Raw genomic sequence first — 27,228 nt, forward strand, 5'->3', positions numbered from 1 at the left:
AAATGATACAAGACGATGCGTGCAGCAGTTAATGATAAGGTATGTTGCGCGGTCTGTTCTACGTATTTATATCTTTGCCTTGCCACGATCGACTGGACTTGTTGTCGCGATCGACCGGTTGGCCACCCCTGGTCTACCTAGTTTACATCGGCATGCAGGCCGGAATTATCAGAAGGGTCCGGGGACGGGAGACGCGTCGAGGACGGAGCTGCGGTCGTGTGGAGTGTTTGAGCTTTTTGAGCTGCTCGTGCTTGACGCAGATTGCCAGGGTTATATCGTCCTCTGGGTCTGTCAAAACGGAACGAGGCCATCTCGATTTCGCGCGGACGAAAGCAGTGTATTTCGAATTGAGCGTAATAAGCGGGTTCGGATGGTGCATAAAGTGCCTAATGGTCGGCATTTACAATTGATATTCGATGATTCTGTCAAATGCCGATAGATGACGTTGGCACATGGCTTAAAAATCAACTCAATGTCGACATATAATAAATTTTTTAGAACTTTATAAGAGAAACTATTCAATCGTACATGATTGTTACGTAACTTTAACTTATGGGACGTAATCTTTCAAAAGGAATAAATTTTCCCTGTTGCTATTATAATTTTCTTCACTCACTCCTTGTTGCTTCACTCCTATTGGTCATAGCGTGTACAGCCTATAGCCTTTCTGGACACATGGACTATCCGACACTAAAATAATTTTTCAATTCGAACCACTAGTACCTGAGATTAGCGCGTACAAACAAACTCTTCAGCGTTATATAATATTTTTAGTTTTTATTTCTTTCCTAATTTTATTATACTATTATTTATTACGCCTACCTATATTGTTTCATCTCTACATCACCCAAAGGTTGACTGGTAGAGAATAACTTCGGCATTAAACAAGTCGGCCTTTGAAAAAATTTATGTATAAAGCGTGTAAAAAATAAATTCATAAAAGTGGGCTCCCATTTTAATCATCTTAAATCGATGATTTGCTGTGTCCTTTGTCGGATCTGATGTCAGGGTACGTAAATATATCCCCCCTAGAGGCTTTTTCCCGTAGGTTCTGAACACGGATGACTTTTAGACCTCACCAAATTCTTTTTGGTCCCTACACGGTGTAGGGACCAAAAAGAATTTGGTGAGGTGAGGGTGTAGGCTACACCTCCTATGAACATCCACTCTATACGCACCTCAATGGTATTAATATTTTAGATCCAGCTATTTTTCCCAATCTTAAAAGTAGGGAATGCGTTAGGATCCATTACATTTTCACTTATTGGCGTATACGGTAGTAATAAAATCATACATTTAATAAATTAAAGCATATATATTGTGACTAGAGCATTTACTCCACAATTATTTAAACCAGCGACACTCGGATGGGCTTGGGCAGTTCGTAACACATCGGCTTGTACATTTTGTTGTAGTAGGTGTAGCGGCGCTTGTGCGGCGTCACGGAGGCGCGCACCGGCACCGACACCGGCACTGCGCCTGCGCGCAGCGACTTGCGGCACTGGAAACAATACTTTTAATGATACTGTGAGCTTTTGAACTGGAATGTTATCAAATGTACAAACTTCATTAATATTTAGATGAGAATAATAGTAATTCTTTGTTCCTATTTTATAAGTAAAGGTTTGGTGAGGAAGCCTTAAGTACATTTTGTGCTTACCCATTATCTTCCTACGTGTTCAAAACCAAGCAAGCAGTTATTCTACTGTGGCCTGTGCTTACAAGGTGAAGCACCGTGGTTGGTTACCTATATGATATATCACACTCTTATGTAGTTTCATTTTTTAAATGACACTGATTACTGTGAAAAAGCGCTGTACAAATTTTCGTAATGTATTGAATATTTTGTAATGTTTCTAAGAGTTGGTATACATCTTAGATCGATATAGTCAAGTCATATTAAACATTAACAATTGAATTCTAGTCGACAAACACATAATTAACAACCAAAGGTTAAAATTTAATCAAACCGAAATCAATTTACTTATATGTAAAAAAATAAATGAATACGTATGTGTAAAAACATAAAAAAATTGCGTTCAAAAAAGTCCAAAAAAAATTAATAATAAATATATTATGTGAAAAGGACGAAGGTAATAAACTAAAAGTTGATTGGTGTCCGATATCTAGCATTACTCTGAAGATTTGGTACTGGTGACGTGGTGTGGGTACAGAACATAATTGTATTGTGTAAATGAAATGGCAAGAAGATACTGGATATTAAAATGTTTATTATCAACCATACACAATTATAAAACTGTTGGCACGATATTGTAATTCGATTGGCAGTTACATATCACTTTGTTTGCGTGCGTAATAAATAATGCTAAGCTTTGTGATTAAACGTAGGTACCTCTACCGGCACACAAGCGGAAACTCCACCAGTGTAGGAGAACTAACCAGTGTACAATGCACTTAAGTGATTATATTAAAAATAGGTTAATGTACACTCTACTTCCTCTTTACAGTTCTGCAAGACGAATGTATTTCCACTTCTGTGCGAGTAGATTTGAAAATCACCGTAAAACTCATTTGCAAATATTGCCCAATAGGAAATACTTTACCCGACCGGGACTGACACAAACTATGGAAGACGGAGTGCGGATTTTAGTCCATGCAGATGAATTTTACGGATTCCCACACTGGATCGTGTGCTCGAACGTGGTACAGAACAGTGTGCCGTAATGTGAAGTACTTTACACAATAACATTCTACACTATCCGTCGACGTCACTACGAATTAAAACTCTATAGCGTACACACCCTCGCGATAAATTCGAGTGGTCGACATACTATCTAGTGTCATTGTAAACGCTTAATAAACGCCGCCCGGCTTAAACTTTATATATTTGTAAAACGTACATTTAAATAGGGTCTAGTGCTTGTCTATCTACCTTCAGTGCAAAAATACTATCGTCTCGTATGAAAATATACCGTCTAATTAACAAGTTTGTACGGTAACGGTCGCTAGTGCGTATGAGGCCACGTCGCAGCGGACTCGCGCGAGTCTTCCTGCGGGAACTCCTCCCGCGGGAAGACACGCTGCTGCCGCTAATATCATTAACATCACGCTTATGTATGTATGGTTGCTTCATTACAACGATTGTGACAACAAATAATTACTTTTCATAATCGTCAATACCAGTTAATGTTGGAGCAAACATTAAATAAAACAAAATTAAAATTATATTGCAAATGCATTATAGAAAATCTTTTTAACAAAAATACAACTGACTTCAAAAACCACTAACCAGAAAAATTATTATATTTATTATTTGATTTATTTTAGTACAGATTAAATAGAACATTGTTTCCGTTATTTGTTCATGTATTTGCTCAGCTTGGCGGCCAAATTAGGCTCCAAAAAAAAAATATTATGTGCGTAAAACAAAGATTACATTGCTTGTCTTTTAATAATTTCTAACAAGCTTGTACATTATAAAGTTAATATTTTATTGGTTTATAATAATTTGTGAAGTCGGTTTTATTTTTTGTTAATAAGATTTTGCATTTAGATTTTTTTCTTACTTAAAAATCATATCTATTTGAACCTGATACAAAGAAAAACGTTCCGTCCTATTTAATTTTGAAGATTTCCTGCCACATCTTCGTTGTTCATGCTAAACAACAATATTCTTAATATGGTAGGAAAATAAAGCTACACAATATAACAAAAAAATATTAAAATGCAATTTGATTTTCAGGGGCTCCTCTCTGCATCTTAGAAGTGCAAGGCTTTATACCAATGAAATTGAAATAATACTATTCCAAAGCTATTCGAATTGCAAAAGGAATAATTGTATTGTAAAATTCGTCTTACATCTGAATATAAAAAATAATAATAGGAATTGAGAAACCATTTTCTATTTAAGTCAATTAAAGATCAGAATAATTATTAAAATTGGATAGAAAGACAATAATTATAAATTACATTAAAAATTATTAAAATAATTCATTATGACTAGTCTCCCGCTAATATGGAGTGAATGAATGAATACGATGAATTAAATTACGAATACTTATAAATACTAGGAGATAATAAGAATGAAGAGATTGCTTAATTGGAAAGATCTAAATAACGCTTATAAATGATCGCAAACTAAATTGAACTTTATAATAACATATGTCAAATTTAAAAACTAATGGAATGGGAGTTGTTAACGTTTATCTCGGGGGCACCTCCCTCGGCGGAGGACTCCTGTATTTGGCTTTGATATGCAAAAACGGTTTTTTGACGGTGTCTTCGTCGGCGATGGTGGCCGCGAGCGACAGCCGGATGCTCTCCTCTATGGCGGCCTGCGTCATGGCGCCGTTCACCGTCACCGATACGCTCTTGTTCAATGGTTTTATGGCGGCAATGGGCGTGGCGAGACTCATGCTCCTTGTCTTTTTGGCATAGCCGTTGGTGTAGGAGATCGGTTTTTTGGGTTCGTGGACGGGAGTGGAGGCGAGGCTCTGGCTCCGAGTCTTGCGCGCGGCAGGCAGAGTGGGAGTGGAGGCGGCGCTGGCGCTCTTGCGCGCCGGCGCGAGCCGCTCCGAGCCGCAGAACGACTTCCGCTCGTCCTTCTGCACGTGCGCCAGACTCATGCTGCGGGACTTTTTAGGTGTGTTCAATAACGACGCGGACGTGAGCGACTTCCCGTACTCTACTGCGGGTGGGGTGCGGCCCGATCTACCGGTGGGAGTGTTGGGGGTGCTGAAGCTACTCGGCGCGGACTGCTTCCTCGCGCGGGCCGCGGCGGGCGCGGGCGCGGTGGAGTGTAGGGACAGCGACAGCGCCGCACGCCCGCCGCGCGCGCCCGGCTTGTTGGGCGTGGACGTGCGCCGCGCCTCCGCCGCCGGCACCGACACCGGCCCTGACCCCGGCACGGGCGAGCTCTTGCCGCTGCTGGCCTTGCTGGACGCGCGGGTGCTCCGCCCGCTCTTTATGTCTACAGGGGAGGCCTTGCCGCTGATCGAGGAGGCCTTACTGTCGATGGGGGAGACGGTGCCGGCGACGGAGGGCTCTTTGCTGGTGAGGGAAGTGGTGCTGGCGGGGGAGAGGCTGCGGCGGGGGATGGGTGACAACGCATCGATGTCATCGGAACCGGCCGGCGCGGGTACCGGCGCGGGCACTGGCACGGGCAGCACGTCGGCGCGCCGGCCCTGGCCCTGCGTGACGAGTCGCACCTGGCACGGCTCGTGGCGCGACAGGAAGTGTTCCAGCGTGTCCCAGCCGCCGCCCACGCGCACCATCATGTGACGACCCTTCAGCAGCTGACAAAGTAAATACACATTAGAACCATAAAAAGCGGAATAAGGACACATAGTTTTTATGGCAGAAATCTAACAAACGACGAATATAACCATCAGGTGATGAGTAGTCACAAGGAATCTGATTCACACTGAAAAACATTACACAAAAAAACATAAGGTAGAAATTAAATAAGGTTTATTATAATTAATTTGGTTAATGCAGTAATTAAACGAAGCGCAACACAGTAAACCTATTACAGTTGGAGTGAAGAGTGCGACTAACCCTGATGAAGACGTTCCTGCCGGCGATGTTGTAGCGTCCCTCGCCGACCTTCTTTACCTTGAGCAGCTTGGAGCATTTCCCAGAGCTGCAGCTGCAGCCTCGCTCCATCAGGCGCGTCACTAGCTGGACCTAGAACACGCGATGATGCTATAGATAAATAATACTCAAAATCGTCCAAGAATAAGAAATATTTAAAAAAAGAATCATCATTAAGCATCTTGAAGGCACAATATACCAAGATGTTTTTAATGAAGTTTTGGAAGTTGCACACAAATGTCGTCAAATACACGTACCCTTTTGTCGAGTTCGTTTGTGGGTTTGAGAGGCACGTCCGAGTCTGTGCTCTCCACGGTGCCCTCCGACTTGGTGCTCTCTGCATCTGCGTTATCCGTCACCGACAGCGCCGCTAGAACAAAATATCATTTACTTATTTGGATGAAATACTGTTACAAACAATTAACTCAACTAAAAAAAGGACTACTTCATAAGTGAATTTGATTTGATTGCCATAAAATTGCGATGCATAGATTGAAAGTAAGACAGTGTAACTTACCATCATTAGGCTCCGGTGTCTCTGGAGGTGCGTCGGTAAGGGTCCTGCAATCGAACAATCGAATATTAAAAAACGATTAGTCACTTGACTTGCCAGCATCATCATTCCGTTCTTCACCTGACAAAGGTTAAGTAGATTTTGTGAACCGCATTACATACATACCTACTAAGTTACACGATAAGCTAGTTGGGAATGAATGAATGGTTCAAAACCCAAGACACACCTTTGACTTTTTCAAGTTACATGAGAAATATTTTATCAATTATATTTCACTTTAATGTTGAAGGAAAACATTGTGAGAAAACCTAAATACCTACGTCAGAAGTTTCCAAAAATAATTTCAAAGGTATGCGAAGATTGCCATTAGTGGCTAGTTATCTTCATGACAGACCTGTCGGCGTCAGGCGCCGAGTCGTGCGAGAGCGGCGCGGGCGAGGCGCCGCGGAACTGCCAGGCGGCGGACGACATGGCGGAGTCGAGCCCGGAGTCGCGCTCCTCCAGCGCGATCTCCTCCTCCAGCCGCACCAGCCCGGGCGGCTCCAGCGCGAACCGCGTCGCCAGCCGCGCCACCTCCAGCAGGCACAGGATCACCTGCCGCGGCTGGTTGTGCAGCACTGGAACACGACGCGTACCCCCCGTACTGTTTATACCACTTCTCTAATTCCACTTATATACGAGTATATTGCTAGTTTATTATATGTTTAGAAAAATAAATAACCTCGCCATTTTGTAAACTAATCTAATTTCTCGTACCCACAACGTTAACTTAAAAACGGAAAATATACACAAAACACCTAAAGCAGGTTCTTTTATTCTCCTGATCCGGCTATATTGAACCAACAATTCTGATAAGACACATTGATATACCAATACATACTGAAATAATATTTTGATATGCCAAAAACGACAACATCGTTATACGCATATATTGATAAACTAATACATAGTGATTTTTTCACATGTGCCTCGGTGACCAAATTCGAAAACTATACGGAACAGCGAACATAAAATAAGCACACAAAGATATACTTAGATTTTAATCAAACTTACATCACAAGTCATTTAATAATTAAACAAATGTTGTTATTCTGTTTTCCTAAATAATTAGATTATTTTATTGAAATTAGTTTTTGATCTCATTGCTCGAGGCAGTGTTGTATACACCTGTAAATATTTATCACCTAGGCCTAAAATAACATACATGATATTAGTTCTAATTTGACAGTGGTAAACTGATGGTTTGTAAAATAAATAGTATTAAAGGTAGTTACCGAGGTCGTCGCTCTCGAACAGTAGGTTCTCGTGGACGCCGAGCTCGCGGCAGAAGGTGATGAAGTTGTCGGTGTTGTCGCGCGAGAAGAAGCTGCGCCGCGCCGCGCGCTGCCAGCACCGCCCGCGGATCTGCGGCACGGGCTGCGGGACACAAGCCTTACACTCATCTAGCTACTGACACGCAAGCACAGGGACTGACAGATAAGCATAAGAAATCTTTTTTTTAACCGCGGTTGAAATTAGCATGAAAAATTGAAAAAGTTCTTCCGCAAACAATTTTAAACTTCTAAATGATTGATGACTTCTACGATATTTAAAGATTGCATGACTTGCAGAGAGTCGTACATGTATAGAACTATTAAAATATTGGCACTAGTGTAAATGTATCTAGAAGCTCTTGCGGGATAAATTGATACAAGAATTTGCTAGTTCTAAAGATAACTTACAATGGTTCAAAAGGTTAACGCTAAAAACATTACTTGAAAAACTTCTTTCTAAAATCTGTTTTTTTATATACAAATGGTCCGCCGTCAGTCTGTCTGGTTCGTTAGTGTTTGACTTTAGCTTTTGGTTTTACATCCTAGGACTTAGGGTGACGAGCGTTGTGAAGTACTTAGTAATTCAATGCTCTGTATGGTATTACTGCTACTACTGTTTATGGGCGGTCATATCGCTTACCGCAAGCGGTTTGCTTGCCACGTCTTTTAATTGATTTTTTTTTTACCAGCGCAGTAATTCTTGTGGGATGATCTCCGATAAATTACCAGCTCATTTACTCTTATAACGCTGAAGATGACAGAAAGCTATTATAAAAGTAACTTACCCCGACAATGAGTCCCTGGTCGAGCGCCTCCCTGGCCTTCTCGTGTATGACGGCCGCCAGCTGGCACAGCTCGGCGCCATTATCCAGCACATCCAAGAAATTCTCGCCGGTCAGGTACGTTATCCCTAGGAACAATAAAAGAACATTAACATTGTGTGTAACGTAGTATATTTTATTTGACCCGCTCTAACAAAGGTAACAATTTTACTTTTTTACCTCACTTAGAAGTAAGCCTCACATAAATATAAAGCTGTCCAGTAACGGACATAAGCCGTTAGATAATTGCTAATTGAGGGTTTTTCATGAGACAGGCGGCGCGCCCGAGCGAGGCGTGAAACCAGCCTCTACCGTAAACACTGAGGAATTTAATTGCAAGAAATCACTGGAGGAAACGAACGATGTTGAAAAACGAAAACAGCGGAATGCTTGCGATATTTTAACAACTTCGGACGTAAACATGCGATTGTAAAACAAATAATACAATAAAATCTTAACTTATACATCGCATGAAACATTGTGTATTTAACAGTAACTAATACTAATAATAAATGGACCCAGAAAATACATACGAAACATAAATATATTATAAAACATGTTTTTTCTACACGAAGTTGAAATACTCTCTTTTACAACTTCGTCCTTCACGGAGGCTATCAATTTGTTATTCAATTCGTAAAAGCATTTATGGTACCTTTGGCATCAGATCTAATTTTGTGCCACCTACAAAATATTTTATTACTTATGTTCATATAAATAATATCCGACATAAAACATAAAAATATGTTCAGGTTATTAAATCGACATACGAGTACAAGGATCGCAGAAGTGCGCGGCGGTGTGGCGGCGGTGCACCGAATCTCCCGAGCCGGTTCTGCGGACCTCGACATTCTTCCCACCGCTCGCATGATCATTGCATCGGTAATCGCGCACTATCTCTTGTCGACGATCCAGTCTTGGACAATTTCACCGAATATTTTAGCATCAATGTGGTTAATATTTTAAAGTGCAGTACGAATTATTTCTTTTCGGTTCCTTTGAACATTTCAGCAATGGTTGAATCATATTCTGTTTATGAATTTCAAACACCGTTCAATTTTAAAAAAATTATATCATAGGTAATTAATAAAAATACAGGCTTTTTTTGTACACGAGACTCTATCTGGTACCATTACCACTATTTTGTGATTCAACGATTGGTAAGCACAGCGCTAACATCCAAGTGATCGTCAATAAATATTTTTAAAAAATCCGCCCTGACGCTGGGAATTCGCCAATAACCGCACTCGAGCTCACAGTGCTTTTCACTTTATTGGCTTCGGGCAAAGCAATTAAAGTGCGGCACTAGGGCAGAGTAAAAATAAAACCTCATATCCGCCAATATCCGCTTCCAAGGCCGCATTCACTGTACAACTTTTTGACCCTCGTTTACTCGCAGTTTATATACCATTAATCCAAACTGTGCCGAACGTTAAAGTTCGTAAAGATTTTATTAAAAGCTTTGACATTCATGTTTTAAGGTCAAAGTTACATTAAAAAGGGTCCTTTTGAAAAAATCCATCCTGATACAGAATAAAGTCTTCATAACTATAAAACCCAGCCTCAACATTTTTGGATTTGACGAATAGCGATATTTAATAATATATACGACATTCACACTGCGTGATATAATACAAATTAATTCGTAGTTAATAGTATAAGTTATCTACTTGATAATTTTATGTGCTAAGAATACGTAAAGTTGAATGACTTTTAACATGCATGGGGTGTTATGGTCTATTGAAGATTGTAACCAGATTTTTAATGCTCGTTTATTTTTTTTACATCCGTGGTTAGCCCCGCAGGGAATCATAAGTACACCTACAACTTACGCATATTGTTCAAGTGTATGTCTATCATAAGAAGTGAAGAATCGATCCTGATGATACGAAATTATCTGTCTTAAACGAAAAAAGAAAACCACAAGAGCATGAAAATGCGTACAAAAATCTCATGAACACGATAGCATCAAATTGCAAACAACGAAACGTTACATCTAATAATTTCAAATGAGTTTTTTCACCGAGGAAACGCATAACTTCGTAGATTCCAGATTACAAGTGATATAGTTTGATAAATTTGCAGCGATGCGAGCGAGCGAATCGTCCATACTCCATAATTCACGACGACGTGTTCAGTAAATGGCAAATTATTTGTACTTATGCTTCATTATAAACCAATGCTTCACGTGGAATGTTTTCGTTATGTTTCTATTGTAAGGAGAATTCTCAGGATATATTTTTATCATTTCAATTTCCATGTTTATGTGTTAGGAGCTCTACCTCTATCACTAATTCTATCTACCTCTAGTTAGGTAGGTAGGTAGGGTTATTTATCCTTTAGGCAATCATCACATTGTCAGAAGGGCATACCCGTTTTGTAATTGTATACAAATATAGTAATTATAATCTCTCGCGTAACTCAACTCATCAACCTACAACTGTCCACTGGTGAACATAGGTCTCCCCTAGAGCGCGCCACGTTGCTCGGTCCTCCACTCTCCTCATCCAGCGTCCACCAGCGATCCTGCGAATGTTGGACCAGCGGGTAACTTGCACTGGTAAATACCGCGTGAGTGATTAAAAAAGCTACATTGGAACTGATACTATATTAAACTATTTATTGATAATACTATTTTTTTTTATAATTGCGCAGCATTGCATTATCGCCGATGCGAATGTAATATCATTTAAATTTGTCAAAGGATATTTTCACAAACACAGAAACCGCGAAACTTATTAGTTGAAAATTCATACACAAGCTATCTCCTGGATAAGCATCTATTTATAAAAATATTGTGGGACTTATTCTGAAATTTTCTCTACTAACTTTTTAGACAACAAAATTTTCTATAATAATTTCTTATTCATATGTTTTTAAAATAATGTTTTGATGGATATTATCTCCTACGAAAAGTGCTGTTTTTGAGACATACGGCGCGCGGACGCGTAAACGCTCTTAAGGTCTTATACAGACGAAGCCGTGAGCAACCAAATTGAGCGAATATATCAAGTAATATTAGATATCGGACGCGGACTAATAGTGGTCGGTAAGGGCGCGGTCTCGCAGGTCGCGGGAACCCGGCCGCGGTCCCGCACCGCCCGGAGAAAGTGCCGCCTATTTGGAACTCATTACCGTGACCCTGGCGGACCGCTGACCAGTTTACCATGCGGCAATTTATACGATAGTGCAGGTGAGGTTTGTTTTTATTTGTATTTTGAATCGATGGATGTCTGATTAGGCGAACTTGTGTTTTTACTGTTTATAAGTTTTCAGGGGATATTAAGAAAGTCCTCTTTTCTTATAGGAGTGAAAGTGACATGAACCACTGATTATAATGTATTGATTTTGATTTTCAATCAAGGAAACCCTTTATCTAAATAAAGTAGAAGGGAATCCGATTTCACGCCGAATTTTTTTTGCGTGATCCGCATTTTTTTCGCGCCTGAGCTTTTTAGATACGAAAGCCATTTGTAGCTGCTAATGCGCTCCACATATGACTTACTTAATGTTGAGTATCAGAGTTACTGTTAGATAAATTCCTTTGTTTATTTTTACATCCATAAAAGAAAAGCATTTCAGAAAATCTTAATCTTTTTGTTAAGAAGTTCCTTTGTGAGCGTTTGAACTGGTTCCGCGCAATTGCATATTTCATGTATCATTCACGCTGCGCCTGCGCATGCAAGGAATGAAAGTGGAAGTACAGAACCGGTCGCGGGGAGGGTCCCGGCTTTTTCTACATGATAATTAGCGTCTGAAACCGAGCGTGCCTCCATCAGCCTAGCCGCTCGTTGCAAAATAAATAACCAATAAATTCTTGCACGCATGATCAGCATACGGCCCTGACTGTACCTTTACTGATTGTGCTTGATATTTATAAATAAATCTCTATTTTGTGCAACATTGTATCAATTCGAGCGAACACTCGCACATTCTTGAGCTCAGCTTTCTGAACAGGCTTTGGAAATGTGATTTAAGAATTCGACTCGAAGATTTAATATTTGCTTCATTTATCCTCACTGCTTTGGACTCTGTAAGCTCTAGTTCAGAATATATTACGCATTAAAACAAAGATTTTGTGATTTAAGTATTTGAGCTTTCGGTAAAATCATTAAGAGTATGAAGCGGAACAGCTAGGCGATGCTATAAGTCGGTAGTCAGCCTCTGCGTACTGTAACACAGTGAGACGATCCCGATCAAGTCTTTATTTGGCTGACAAAACTGTCCGACGCTCTCCTCAAACTATCATAGACTACATTCTCTAGTCTCTCTAGTCTATGCATTGACGACTCTGTGCAATATCTAAGTACAACAGATTAAAGATCTCAAACCGACCACTAATTAGATTCCCTATCATCAACCCATATCTAGTGAGAGGTGAGGCAGCGAATGTCCCAGTATGTGATCCTTTCGTGCCAGTTTGTGTCCGGCATAACGGTGCGCGTAAGGGTGTCAGCGCGTGGCGGGCGGGGAGGGGGGCTCACCAAGAGCGGAACTATGATATTGCTATTTAAATTTATAAGGCAGTGCTTGTCTGAGTCAACAATATTTGAATTGAATGTGTAAGTGATGCGATGAGGCGAGTTTCAGAACACAAAATATATTACAAGTAACGGTGATTCTTTAGTCCTTTAAATAAACGAGAACCAAGGATAAAGTATAAAATATTTTATCCTATATCCGTCGGTGTGATCGCTGTTCAACCAACAGCGACCGAGATTGGAATGCCTTTTGCGAGATAAAATTAGGAAGGAATAGATCCTACAGGACCCCTCTGCTGCAATCTCTCTGACCATTTCAAACCCAAGCAGTCGCTTCACACCTTCACAAATTATGCATTTATGAAATTCGGCTAGATTTTGTTTGTATGTCGGGTCCGTACGTACGGATTAGCAGGATAATAGTTTTCATGTTGCTTTTTCCAGTTATGCTAAAGTAATTTTTCGCTATTTAAGAGTAAGTGGACATGTGGCTTAAAATTTAATACATTTTATAAAATTAGTACTATCTCCATTAGCTGCTTAACACGATAACTGTCAAATATAATGTGCCTGAAACTTGTGAGACATTTTTCGCTATCTTTTATCCTTTGCACCGATAAATTTGTTTAAATATTCACGGCGTTGTCTGAGCGATGAATAACGGGTCGCGTCGATGCACTTATCCAATAATGTGCTCATAATTATTATCGTTACGTGCCACGCGTTACTCACATCAGTCGCCCTACATTATGACAGACTATTGCCAATTATTTGCATACTTTTATTTAGGTGAGTAAATAGGAGAAGCATTTAAAATTTATGTGCAAATCGATATCCTAAGAAATAAATTTGGAATATATAACTAATAAAGAAATAAGAACCTGTTAAATACTTAGAATAAAAATTGAATCCATAAATCAGGCATCAAATATAAATTTATTTTATAAATATTTTGGATTCAAAAAACATTTCCCAAGATTGGATTTTTACAATCACCCAATGGGCCCATAATATGTCATCGCGGGACTGAGATAAAGTTGAACCTATCGTTAATATTTAAATGAATTAACAAATATCTTCGAAAAATAATAGTCTTAAGGCCGAATTACGCATGTAGGTTAGTATGGTCCCAATAAGAGCCTCTTTCCTTCGCATTATTTAGTGATTAGCCCGGAAGTCGAATCATCAACCAGCTGTGAGCACTTTATGACAATGGTTTCACAAGTCGATTCGTGGCTAGTGACCCGCAGCGGCCGACGGACCGTGCCGCAAGCGTGCGCAATCATGGCACGGACCTCTACCGACTTGTACGATATGAAATCAAATGTAATTTCGCATATTGAACACTTCACTCACATATTTAATACTATCTTGACAATTACGAGGTTTTTTTATTGTCTTAATAGGCAAAAAAGCAAGCGGTCCGCGTAAGCAGCATCTGCCACCCATGCTCTAAAGCAATGCCAAAGGCAAGCCGTTGCCTACAGGGAGGTGAACACTCTTTTTAAACCTCGTTTTAAGAAGGACAAGTCATAGTGCTCGGGAAACACCAAGGATTACCTGACTGTAGCGACTTTCTAGCACGCATATCTACAACGATTATCAATGACATTTTTCTTAGTACGGAATTTAAACCCGCAGCTTTTCTTCATGGTCGGCTTTTTGTCCGCTGCGTCTAATAAGCTGAGTAAATACTCCCGATTTATTCACTGTTATACGATTCACCTTCTCTTGTAAAGATTAACGATGTGTCCAGTTGCCAGATGAAGCATTAACAATATAGGTTTTTGTTTATAGGTTAATAATCAGTAATTCAAATGTAAGCTGATAACCTAGCTTATGATGAATGGTTACAAATAACTAGCCAGGTTCTTATTTAAAGAAAGACATGCATTATTAGCTAATGTAGTAACGGGAATATTAAGTTCAATATAGACGGTGTAGAGCATGGAAAAGCGGCGATAGCCTAGTTAGGTGTGGAACGGACTGCCGATCCATCTGTCTGTAGGTTCAAATCAAATGGCACAAACCTCTGACTTTTTTTTCTTTGTAAATTATCGCTTGTTAACGGTGAAGAAAAACATCATGAGGAAACCTGCATATCTCAGAAGTTCTCAATAGGAATTTTGAGGGTGTGTGACGTCTACCAATCCGCACTAGGCCAGCATGTCGGACTGAGGCCTAATTCCTCTCAGTGGTAAAGGAGGCCCGTACCCAGCAGTGGGGTAGTATACCATAGAAAAATTACGTTTGGGATTACATAATAATTATAATGGATTAATGAAGCAGCACGCCGCGGCTCATCACGTGTATATTGTTCTGTGCATCATAAAAACATGTCACTAACAGCCGGTAATGAGTGCGTGAGAGGAAAGCATACTGCGAGCTAATGGCGCAGTCGTGACGGCGAGTGACGCCGGGTGTTAATACACGTATAATAGTAGCATTACCTCGTAATGAAAACACGTGCGAATCACATTCGCAGCTGTAAGTGAGTATTCCTTTCGTTGTTGGGGGGAAAGTGCCGAATTTATTTTCTACTTTATAGGGAAAATTCATTGAGATTATTTTCGTCATTAAGATATTATTGGCCACAAATACGCATTTTTCTTTCGGAACATTTTGTCTTTAAAACGAATTAAACCCTCAGCAACTCCGTTCTTACAGTTTCGCTAAAAGAATAAAGACAATCATATTTTTAAAATTTTATAATATTTATAATTGAGGCTAGTATAATTATTATCATAAGTAGCGGACGTCCACTACCAAGAGAACATAAGTTTACAAGACTTTATAAATTATTAATATTGTAATTGAGAAATGTTTACGAAACAACAAACTGCGATCACCAGTCGCCAGTCAATAAACAAATCAGATTTCATATAAAATATGATTATGGTAGGATTGGAATATTCATATGTTTCACAATGGTTGGTATGTACTCAGTGACTGTGACAGTGACTCAGTGAGCTTTGCCGAAAATCGAAACGCAACGAAGTCCGAAAATTATGAATATAGTCTTTAGTTTGGATGTATAAGGTTTGGCATGCTTTAAAGAAAAAAATATGTTGAAATAATTATGCAATTAATATGATTATTGTTTATGGCTATCAAGCATGATATTATGGCCTCTCTAGAGATACAATCTTTATCACCGCGTCCGAAACTACGTTTACGAGTTTCGGTATAGCCACCGTATTTGTTCCGATCGTAAATCTTCGGAAGCCGTTTGCACGTGTGACTGAGTTGTGGCGCAGTATTGTCGGCGCCGCGTGGGTGGCGCGATTGTCACCCAGTGAGCGTACACTAAATCACCAACAATTTTGATTTAGGTAATCATAACTATGTCATGAATGGAACATGTACCATTGTTTGCAAGCTCGTATATACTTACTTCTAACACATAATTTACCAGTTAATCGGCAGTTGTTTGAGGATAAACTCTAACTAAACTAAATTTAATCGTGTCGGTACCACCATCGAAACAAACTGGAATTTTAAACATCGATTTACAAACAAATAAACACACAAAAACATGTTTTACAAGCAAGCCTTCATTGAGCGGTCTGCCCACGCGATCACACTACAACTACCAGGGCGCCATAAAAACTAACAGCTCGCTTGTGCCTCGATGACACAACGAGCCGCTCCACTAATTACGTGAGCATTGTTTTGTTTACGCAATGGTCTCGGAGCTATCGACAGCTGTTGCTGTTGTCTTGGTGATTGATTGCTTTTAGATTACAGGTATAACATATCTATACTTCACTTTTTGTGAATGAATAAATATTCTGTGTTCCTAAGAATCAATGCCTGGTATTACAAATTGAATTCAATATAATATGTATCTCCGACGTGCGTCCCTTCCTTCCTAAATGCCGGGGATTCGGCACAGGTGTGTTACAAATAAAAAAAAATATTGGAAAAGAAAAAAGAACTCTGAATTGTATAAATTACAGACCCTTGTTGCGGGGAGGGAGGATTTCATATACCTATCCTAATGGAAAAAATAAAAATATTTTTCCTTTCAGAAAATTATTCCATGAGGTCTGACTTTCGTTGGTTCTAATTTAGCGGTTTGTTTCCTGTTTATAAAATTTTTAAAGCTTTGATTGAGATTGAAAATTCATGACAATAAAGTCCGTATGTTCAATAAATGATAACTTCTCCTCCCTTCCTTGTGACATAAATTCTAGCTACGGCCTTGAAAATGTAGCATCCATTGCTTAAATCATAGTTATAACGGTAACGGGCTGCGAACACTTTTTGCTCATCGATCATCGCATGCATGCGAGATACAGGTCGGAGAAACTCGTAAAATTATAATTTTCACGGTGACGAGTACTATGTGAAGCAAAGTGGTACATGCTTTTATGAAATGCTTTGTTTAGGAATTATATTTTACCTCGAAAAGGTACCAGATATCGAACTCTAAGACCTTACATATAATAAACTTATGCCTATTATTTCCCAAAAGAGTTAGAATGAAGCGAAATTTTCCAAACATCATAGTATGAGAATGAGTATATCGCCACATTTTACAAAAAATCAAATCTCAGACAAGTTATGTGTGGTTTTTCACATCTAAATATTTACATATTTGAATAGCAGAAAATGGTACCCAGAATCTCACTAGTTCTAAACTCCAGTTGATGCAGTAGACCAAAGATCCACATTAAAAAGGTAAAAGATTCCTATTCCAATTTGTTATGTTTTGATGAATCGATTTTACAATAAATAAAAGATATTGGGATTTTGTGTGGAAGTGACATCTGACTCTAAAATATATAAGGCACATTGTGGTGACATTAACTAGGTCAGCTGTCAATCGTGCTAGTTTACCGAGATGACAGTGAGGCTAACTTTTCTTGTCCCGACTAAGTGCTTTGCTAACTTGATGAGAAAATGTCGTCTAGTAACGATTTTATGAAGATCACATCAAGTGTCGCCATTTTATTGAATTTTGTAGTCAACAGTAGATTGTATTCAAGAACAAAAAGAAATTTACGTGAAAAAGCCGTTTTTATTGTTGCTTCAGATCGCGGTAGTTATAAATTATTTTTCGTATCTTCGTCGACAAAGCAGATACAATTAGCAATGCGATTATCACAACGAGCTGACCGTTTAGTTAGTGTCTTTGTCTCCTTATAACAAATGCTTTCTAAATGTGCTTCAGTTGGAGTTATTGAAGCGGCGACCATTAACAACCGATCACAATTGAGCCTATGAGTATAAATTATTGGCAGTCTCAATACATTGATACGGACAAATTACCACTTGACTTTTATATGTTTTGTTTTTGATTCCCTACAGTTCTACTAGTCTTTTGTATAAATGTAATCCATCAAGATACATAATAAAAATACAAAATCCAAGTAAACCAAATTATGGACCTTACCAATATCTCACATAATCTGTTTTTAAATAAGTTAATTTATTTATATAGATATTGTTGCAACCTCCCATAGCCACTCAATAGAAGAGTATAGGAACAGTTGTCGACAAAAAATCCAATGCACTCACCAATAGTCTTATTGATCCAATCGGCGAGGTCCTCCTGCAGGGGAAAGAGCTGTCTCGCCTGCGAGTACAGAATCTTCTCCCGGTAGAAGTCCTCGTCTTCCAGCACTGGTGCGACGGCGGCGAGGGCGCAGTCGGCGCGCTCGTAGCTGCTGCTCATGCGCCGGTTCACCACCACGTCGCCGTGCCCCGTGTGCCGCTCCTCCTCTTTGCCCTCGAAATTGTTGCGTACATATCTATGGAGGGAGAAGGATTGTACATAAGATTGAAAGCATTTTGTATCCTAACATTTTGGTAGTAAATTTGATGTTACTTTGGGGATAAGCATGATGTTTAAAGAACTGGAATTAAAATCATTCAAATATCAAACAGTTTGTTTCTTTGCTAATCGAATCCTAGACCAGTAAATCCTGTCGAACAGACTACAGCTTGGTGATATTCTGAATCAAATCCACTGTATGTATATTCAATAATAATTAAGATTACAATCAGAGAGAAATGGTATTGGCTCGTCTTTGCAATGAGGTATTGAGCCACTATCGCCTAACCCTCATTTTCAATAAACGAACCCAAGAATTTTACCCAAAGCTTTTTAGATCTATCTCAAAAATGGACCAATCAGAAGCAAGATTATATGACATGCTTACTATTCACTACTATGATTGGTTCATTCTCAGAATCGGATTAAAGAATGAGATTGGGACCGTTTATTGAAAAGGACTGTAAGTCGAGTAGATGTGGGGTTTACTGGTAGAAGGGTATCCTGTATAATAGAATGATTATCCTACCACACAACATTTTACACTCACTCAAAAGCATTGGTCCTCTCGAAAGTGTTGTAGATGCGATCGAAGGTGCCGCTGAGGGGGCGCGGGAAGGGCTTGTGGTCTGGGGCAGGTGAGACGGGCGTCACCGCCGTCGCCGGCGCCCAAGACGACCGGCTGCCGATGGCGGTCGGCCCACACCGGTAGTACGCCATCCTCTGCTAACTGAAACAAAGAAACATTCTGTTCATATTTTGTTTGAATTCAAGAATATTCTGACCTAGGCTCTAGAAATTACTATAAATTACTTCCAGGCCTCTTGATATCCTGGAGTGTCTCTCATGTGCCTCAGAGAACCATCAGCTACTTATAATCGATACCTTATCGTAGTTTCGCTATTTGATCACTTAGAAATATCCGCAATACTTTCTTAGCTGATGTAGGATTTTAAACCATTTTCTCACGTAAAACGGAATTCGCCACACAAACTACGTAGCCTATCTTCCGACATACGTATACATCTTAATAAATGTACTAGGAGTGTCTTTACGCAGGTAATTACGGACAAATGAGTGCAGTGATTAGTTAATGGTGTCGCATAAGGCTGGCTTCGACGACCTTCGGTACTAATGGGGGTAGAACAATACCGAAACCAATTTCCGAACTCATTTACATGTCTGTATGAAGCCAAATGTCTAATTAGCGTTCCGACGAGTTTCGGTAAGTAGGAGTGCATGAAGCATTCCGGTAATTGTATTGTGATCTTTAGGAGGTTATAATTATACATAGAAATTAATATTCCGGCTTCACATTATATTTCCGTCACATAACAAGAGCTAGATTGCTAAGTTTATATAATTTCGTTAAAAAGATTATCATACCATTTTAGGGCTCCTTCAGGTAAGAAGTCACTATTACAATGTCAGTTAGACTCCCAGAGGCGCTATAGGCATTCTTTAAGAAGGCACAATAAAAAGCTTGAAAGAATGAAAACTTTTGAGACTTGTGGTAGTTTCCCATCACAAAACTCTAAGAAATGCTTCCGCTTTATCTATTTTCTGCGGGACACACTGAGATATATATAGACATTAGACATACTTGGTTAAAGCAATCCATACGTGTTGCAATCGGAGTTTTGTCCAAAATAGTTCACTTTTTTTAATATATTTAATTATTGTAATATAATTTAAACACTACGAAGATATCCCCTAACACAAAAGAAAGAATTTTTAAATATTTGTACCTACAAGTATGTTTATACCGAAAACATAATCAAAACTAATGAGCAAACGCGAAGGCCACTCCGACAACCCGTAATTATAACACAAAAGGGGCTGGCAGAGTCTATACACGGAAGATGAGCGACAGTGATGCGCTATTATGTTGCACACGAACTTTTCGCCCCCGCCCACGGTGTGGTTTTCGAAGGTCAATGAACAAATATGTTGAAAATTTGGTGTTAACGAGTTTTGTTTGTAGTATTAATTATAGTAACACCTGTTTATGGAAAACACATCCTTTTAAAGCGATTTATTAATAAACATTGTATATTGTTAAATGTATTTTTGTGACCAGTCTACAAAACATGAGTGCCGCATCAGTATTATTATTGTAATTACATGTAAATATCTCGGTTATGATAAGTAACCTCCTCATAGATGTTACTCTCCTAGTGCCTACTGACTGATACAGTCATTTAATTATTATTCTTAAAACTCTGGTGTAAGTTATACGACTTTTCGCATAATACCCATATTATATATGTCCCAAAACTCGTTCAGTTAGCCTCGACACGATATTTTTTACAGCGTAGTTCCCCGTAATCGTCGAGCCTTGAACCTCGTCAAAGACGCCGGCCGCGGCTAGATCACACGCTGCCCATATATGCTGAACTGCGCCGCTGTGCGTTCTGCACGCGACTTATATAACTGTTGTGGCTTATGGCACCCTGGTACTTGCTCGCAATTGTAATGTGATAAATACACGGTTAATTTACATTGGTTAAAATGGCGGTACCGACGGGCGACTGAGGCTTTAATTTAATCGCAAATGGCATGTTCTAACCAAATTGGACCAATAAGGATTGTCGCCAAAAGTGACTCACGGGTCTGATTCCGTTACTGTGAATGTCAGTCGCTGTCAGTTTAATCCGGGGTTTTCGATGGAGCCTTGCGTCTACCATACCGGTCTAATGCGAGCTTCTACACTTTAAACCCTAATATTTATTGGTGCTGACAAATTTGGTATTGTATAATTTATATCACATATTATCATAATATAAGACGGCGTGCATTGTCCGCCGTGCCGTAGATGCCGCGTGACCAAGATATGCCTGCAGGACTATTGTCATGGACCGTCTTATTATAGCCCGCACGATCGAGAAGGAATCTGCACAATTTTGTGCAATAGTTCGCCATAAATGTAAGTAGGTACACTACATTGGAAATACCTTGAAATTACAAACATGCGACGGTGTAACTTAAAAAGACATCGAATATAAAACAACAAAATATAGCAAGTAGTCCGATGGGACGAGGCGGTGCCAGCGTCGACACGGAAGCCTCGCGGGATCGATTCACCAAGGAGGACAATTTATAACCACGAAATAAATGATAATAAACTGTATTTTAGACTGCGTAAGTATTAATTTTGTGTATTCGGATCTTAATAGATAATAGCACGCAATTCTCAAAAGACAGTTTGATATTGATTAAGCTTGGGGGAGTAAAGAATTAAATGGAGCATTCATCGATTACTTTCGTAACTTTTGTAAGGCCATGTATTAACATTGGTGTTAAAGATGAGCCAGTACTCAACCAGTTAAGGAGTAAAACTAGGCGTTATAATAAAATAATTTACTCACATACGACGAAAGTAAAAATCTCAACTGACAACTAAGAACATAAAAACACTACATTGACGGATCGAAATTCAAAAATTTAAAACTAAACTATATTTTACCAAAAAGGATTTGCGTCGCCAACACTCCCCACCCCAATGCTGGTGCAGCATTCCACATCTAGAGGAATACGAGCGACGCGCGCCGCAGAACGCCGCCAAAATCCCGTCTTGGTTTTGACCTCTACTACCCGTACTCGACCATCCTTTCCTGGAAATAACTTGGTAATGAGACCCTTTGGCCAAACGTTACGCGGTAAATCTTGGTCTACAACCAAAACGAGATCGCCAACTTGCAGGGGTTTCTGCTCTCCACACCATTTTCCTCTTGGTATGAGATCAGGAAGGATCTCCCTTACCCATCTACGCCAGTACATGTCAGCTAACCTTTGAGCTTTACGCCATTGTTGGCGCAGACAGAAATCCGTGTCATTAAAACTTCCTAATATAGGCAGATTTGATGACGTTCCAAGAAGGAAATGGTTTGGCGTGAGTGACTCTACGTCACCTGCCTCGACGCTAACATGCATCAAGGGACGGCTGTTCACAATATTTTCCACCTCTGTCATGAAGGTGTTTAAAACTTCTTCCCTTGGAGCACGTTCTTTTAATATAATTCTCAGTGAAGTTTTAATGGTTCTTATTAATCTCTCCCAAGCCCCACCCCAATGGGGACTCGCCGGAGGAATAAAGGTCCAATCAAAACCATTATTAACTCCCTCATTTTTTAAAACTCCAGTATCTATTTCTTGGATAGATTTCTGCAGCTCCTTATCGGCACCTCGCATATTCGTACCGTTGTCCGAATATATGTGTCGCGGCCAACCGCGCCTCGACGCCATACGACGCAAGGCCAAAATTAAGGAGTCCGCAGTAAGCGATCCCACTAATTCGATATGTACGGCTCGAACTGTCAAACATGTAAATATCACTCCGTATCTTTTCATTCGTCGCCTTCCCTCTGTAACTTCCAGAGGGCCAAATAAGTCTAACCCACAAAAGGTAAATGGACGATTGTGATGGGCTACTCGGGCGAAAGGTAAATCTCCCATCCTGGGTACTTGTGGTCTAGCTTTGCGAATCCTGCATAAAATACATTGAGACACAACGGTTTTTACTGTAGGTCTAAGTTTCAAAAGCCAATATCTTTGTTTCAGCTCATTCACCACGGATTCTTGGTTTCCGTGAGCGGCCATTACGTGGAAATGCCGAACAATTAATTTTGCCACAGGGTGTCCGTCTAATATTACAGGATTTTTCGTTTCTTGGTCCACGCCGAGAGCAGAGTTGATCCGCCCATTAACCCTCATTACGCCGTGATCATCCATAAAGGGTGACAAGGTAAGTAATTTACTATTTTTAGGTATAGGTTTACCTCGTGTCAAAGCGGTTATCTCACTAGGGAATGATTTTGCTTGAGCACTCTTCAACAGTAAGCATTCTGCTCGATCCATCATCTTGCAGTCTAATTCTCCGGGAAGTCTTTTGCATTTATCGACAAATCTTAGCAGTGCAGCCGCAGATCTCTTCAAACGTAGCCAGGAAGAAAACCGTAGAGGATCAGGTACAGGTAAGTGATATAACGTTACTGATGATTCCGATTCCATATGTGTAACCGCTACGTGTTCCAGATTATCTTCAACCAATTCATAATTGAGTAGATCCTGAGGCCACTGAGACATATCATTGTATAAAAAAGCTGGTCCCGTAAACCACTCGCTTTCAAAGACAGAGCAATCAAAAGACTCTCGGGTGCCTAAGTCAGCAACGTTTAACTTCGTAGGAACATATTTCCATTCATGTATACGGGTCAAGTTATCTATCTCGCCTAGGCGATTAGCTTCAAATGTTTTATACTTCCGTGTATTGTTTCGAATCCAATGGAGAACTGTGGTTGAATCACACCAAAATATCTAACGGTTGGAGTTAATCTATGCTCACTTATTATATTATTCGCCAATCTAGCTGCCAGGCGAGCTGCTTCAAGTTCAGCTTTCGGGATAGTTATAGGTCTAACAGGTAAGACTCTACACTTACTTGCTATAAATGAGACATAATTTTTTCATTAATGTTCCAGCGCCAAAATGCAACCGCACACATTGCTTTACTCGATGCGTCGCTAAACACATGCAATTGTAGGTTGTCATAGCCGATATTCATTGACATAACATCTGCGGACTCTGTCACGGAGTTCCCTTCACCGGTCGTAGCGAGCGGAGGTGTCGGCGGCATAGTGAGTCCGATGAATACTGGCGAATCGCAAGATGTTAGATTCGTGGCTGGCTGGCTACCTCGCCTTATTGTTAATGGTGCTTGATAGTACCTCGGTATGCGTAAGTCACGAATAGACTTAAGTAAATTAATCCATTTGCACCATTTACCGTAAATATCATCTGATATATATTCGTCCCATCCAATATTAAGACGCCACGTATCCTGTAGCATAATTTTTCCTTGTATAGTAAATGGCGATAGGAAACCTAAAACATCAAAAATAGACATTACTACTCTTAACATCAACCGTTTCGTAGGGCGCTCGTTACTATGAATAATGCTTTCGGGTATCCGTTTCAAAGACACATCAAAACCCCATACGTCATCTTTTGGGATACCATATCAGGCCCAAAATACGCTCTCCTTCGAACTGCTGATGAGTTTTAAACTTTATGGCTGCAGTGCCTAAGGATGCTTCAGGTATAGAGTTCAACACAGCTTCGCTATTACTAGTCCAGTTACGAATCTCAAAACCACCTGATAAGTGGATATTAGTTATATTTTTTACCATTTTTATTGCTGACTCGTCATCAGGCAAACTATCTATATAGTCATCCATATAGTGTGAATTCGTTATTGCTTTAACAGCGGCCGGTAAGGTTGACACATAGCGCTGTGCATTTTGTTCTTTATAAACTGAGCTATAAAGGGGAACAATTAGCTCAAAAATTAGTGACGTCATTACATACGTCTTAATATTTTCTTTAGGACTATTTCGCCAAATAAATCTAAATGCGTCTTGGTCTTCGTCATGAATTTTATATGCGTAAGAACATATCTTTGATGTCACCTGTTACTGCTACTTTATTCTCTCTAAAACGTAACATTATACCAAATAGAGATGACAACAAATCGGGGCCCGTGAATAAGTAATCATTAAGACACGAACCTTTCACCTTCGCCGCAGCATCAAATACCAGACGTAGTTTCTTTTTATTCGGATTGTCCACCCGAAGTGAGGTAAATACCATGTCCGGGGAGTGGGCGCGGAGTCCTCAAGTACTCTAGCAAATCCATTTTCCAGCAGATGTTGAATGCGTTCTCTGTACCTGTAAGCAAAACCTAAATCCTTCTCCATTTTATTTTCAATACCTCGGAGCCTTCTTACAGCGGCAGCGTAAGAGTCTGGCATCTTACACTCCTTATCTTTCCACGGTAGAGAAACATACCAACGACCGTCCTTGAGAAAGGCAGTACGTTCCAGCTCAGCGATAGCGCGTACGTCATCAGCATTTTGACGCGGCATAGTGGCTAAAATTCCTAGTGAATCTAAGGCAAAGGAACGTCTGACTTCCTCATGAAGATGCTGCAAACCGACTTCGTACGACATAGAATCCTCTGGATTCTCAAATACAGTGAGAGCAGTGGCGATTGTCGATTTGCGCTCGTGCTGCGGCACACGTAAACTACCGTGGATGCACCAGCCTAGAGGGGTAAGTGTAGCGGACGGCTCATTTAATTTACCCAACCTTACTTCTAAGGGCAATAGCAAATGATAATTATCCTGTCCAATTAACATTTCAGGTTTTAAATCAACGGTACATAAATCATTCTTTATATCGCTTAAGTGGCTATAATTTATTACATTTAACAAAATCTAATTTTTGCAAAGGCAAGTTTAACTCCTTGATACTACGAGCTCTTATGTTATACACCTTATTGTCTATACCACTAAGGTCCATATTAACAATTGTTGTTTCACACACCAGTTCGTTATCAGTCCAAGCACCACGCACATGCATTGTTTCCCGGCGCCCGTGTAGTCCTGCACGTTCTGCGAGGCTAGCGCTTATGAACGATACAGTTGCTCCGTCATCTAACAACGCACTCGAATTCACTGCACCGAGGGGACCGTGTATACGAACAGGAACCACTTTTAGCAAAACTTTACGATCACTGCACTAATATACGTTACATTTTCCGTAGCTGGTGACGGTGACGACTGTGATGCAGGAGAAGTACCTCGCAGCTCAGGCTCGTGACGTGCATCCGTAGCTATTGATATAGATGGTCGATGCGTACGTCGATCGTTTTTCGTTCAACCACATTCACGGTGTAGTGTAAAAGGCGATGATGGGGTTGACCGCAATTATTTTGTCACAGGAAGGCGCTGGGCATGTATTGCGCTCATGGCGAGATAATAGACATTTGTAACAAATTCCGTGACGTTTGACAAATTGCCATCTGACATTACGTAGCGCTTTCTTGAACTCTTTGCATTCGGTTAGTATGTGAACAGACTTTTACAAAATCGGCATTGGGATTCGTTTTCTTGAATTGCGAATGTATGTGATATAGCTCGGGTTGTATTTTCCCTTTGGTATTTTGAAGGACATGTCGAATGTTGGTGATGATGCTCGCGGTTGTTGATAATTTTACGGCCTCTTCTTGTAAAAATTCAGACATTATTATTAGCCGCGGTTTAGTTCCTTCTTCTAATAAATTTATAGCTGTAATCTGACCATTTTGAAATAAGTATTGAGGCAGCTTGGATAAAATGATAGATACAATATTTACCCCAAATAGGTATTCATCACGTCCAACAGCTTGAACTGCCTCTACAAAATTCTGAATTTTCACTGCAAATGTCACACAGTCTTTTGATAGTCCTGGTGCAGCGGCGGGAGTTTTTAAGGTCGTTTATAATACGGGATATTATGCAGTCAGGGTTCCCATACAGCAGCTCCAATGTCGACATAACCTTCGCAGGTGACGTGGCGCTGATAAACAAAGCACTAACTGATTCCTTCTGCCGACCCTTTAAGGCACTTACGTAGCCTCCATAAATTCTCCTTGTCCGTAAAATTACACACCTCAGTGGACTCCTCATACGCCTGCTTAAACTGGAGCCATTCCATTGATCGCCAGCAAATTCAGGCAAATCTTTTGGCGTTGACATGCGGCTCAGTAAACTGGCATTGGTTTTATTGGCAGTGGCACTTGTGAGGTTTTAATTGCCATAGCAAGCATGTTCACAGCATTGCTTGAGCTGTACGTGGGTGGTACAGGCCTTTTGCGTGGTCGTATGTGTTTTGTTCTTCGCAGCGCCAGCTGGCGATACCTGGTGCAGTTGACCCGCTGTTTTACCAT

At 40.1% G+C, this 27,228-nt stretch overlaps 1 protein-coding gene and 1 pseudogene across 2 annotated transcripts in view; both read right to left on the minus strand.

Annotated features, from left to right (window-relative positions):
- Positions 1 to 2,211: 2,211 nt before the first annotated feature.
- LOC115455553 (GAS2-like protein 3) overlaps positions 2,212 to 27,228 on the minus strand; it is a 121,254-nt gene continuing 96,237 nt past the window's right edge. For both annotated transcript variants that reach the window (XM_037447564.1, XM_037447565.1), the window contains 9 exons: positions 19,012 to 19,191; positions 18,206 to 18,438; positions 8,166 to 8,290; positions 7,342 to 7,483; positions 6,462 to 6,684; positions 6,071 to 6,114; positions 5,811 to 5,923; positions 5,518 to 5,646; positions 2,212 to 5,255 (listed from right to left, as the gene is read on the minus strand). In XM_037447564.1, the coding sequence (XP_037303461.1) occupies positions 4,164 to 5,255; positions 5,518 to 5,646; positions 5,811 to 5,923; positions 6,071 to 6,114; positions 6,462 to 6,684; positions 7,342 to 7,483; positions 8,166 to 8,290; positions 18,206 to 18,438; positions 19,012 to 19,181 (2,271 nt within the window). In that variant the 5' untranslated portion in view covers positions 19,182 to 19,191 and the 3' untranslated portion in view covers positions 2,212 to 4,163. The remainder of the gene's footprint in view (positions 5,256 to 5,517; positions 5,647 to 5,810; positions 5,924 to 6,070; positions 6,115 to 6,461; positions 6,685 to 7,341; positions 7,484 to 8,165; positions 8,291 to 18,205; positions 18,439 to 19,011; positions 19,192 to 27,228) is intronic.
- Positions 23,905 to 25,384, minus strand: LOC119188587 (annotated as a pseudogene).

This window comes from Manduca sexta, chromosome 7, assembly GCF_014839805.1.
Source record: "Manduca sexta isolate Smith_Timp_Sample1 chromosome 7, JHU_Msex_v1.0, whole genome shotgun sequence".
Classification (NCBI taxonomy): domain Eukaryota; kingdom Metazoa; phylum Arthropoda; class Insecta; order Lepidoptera; family Sphingidae; genus Manduca; species Manduca sexta.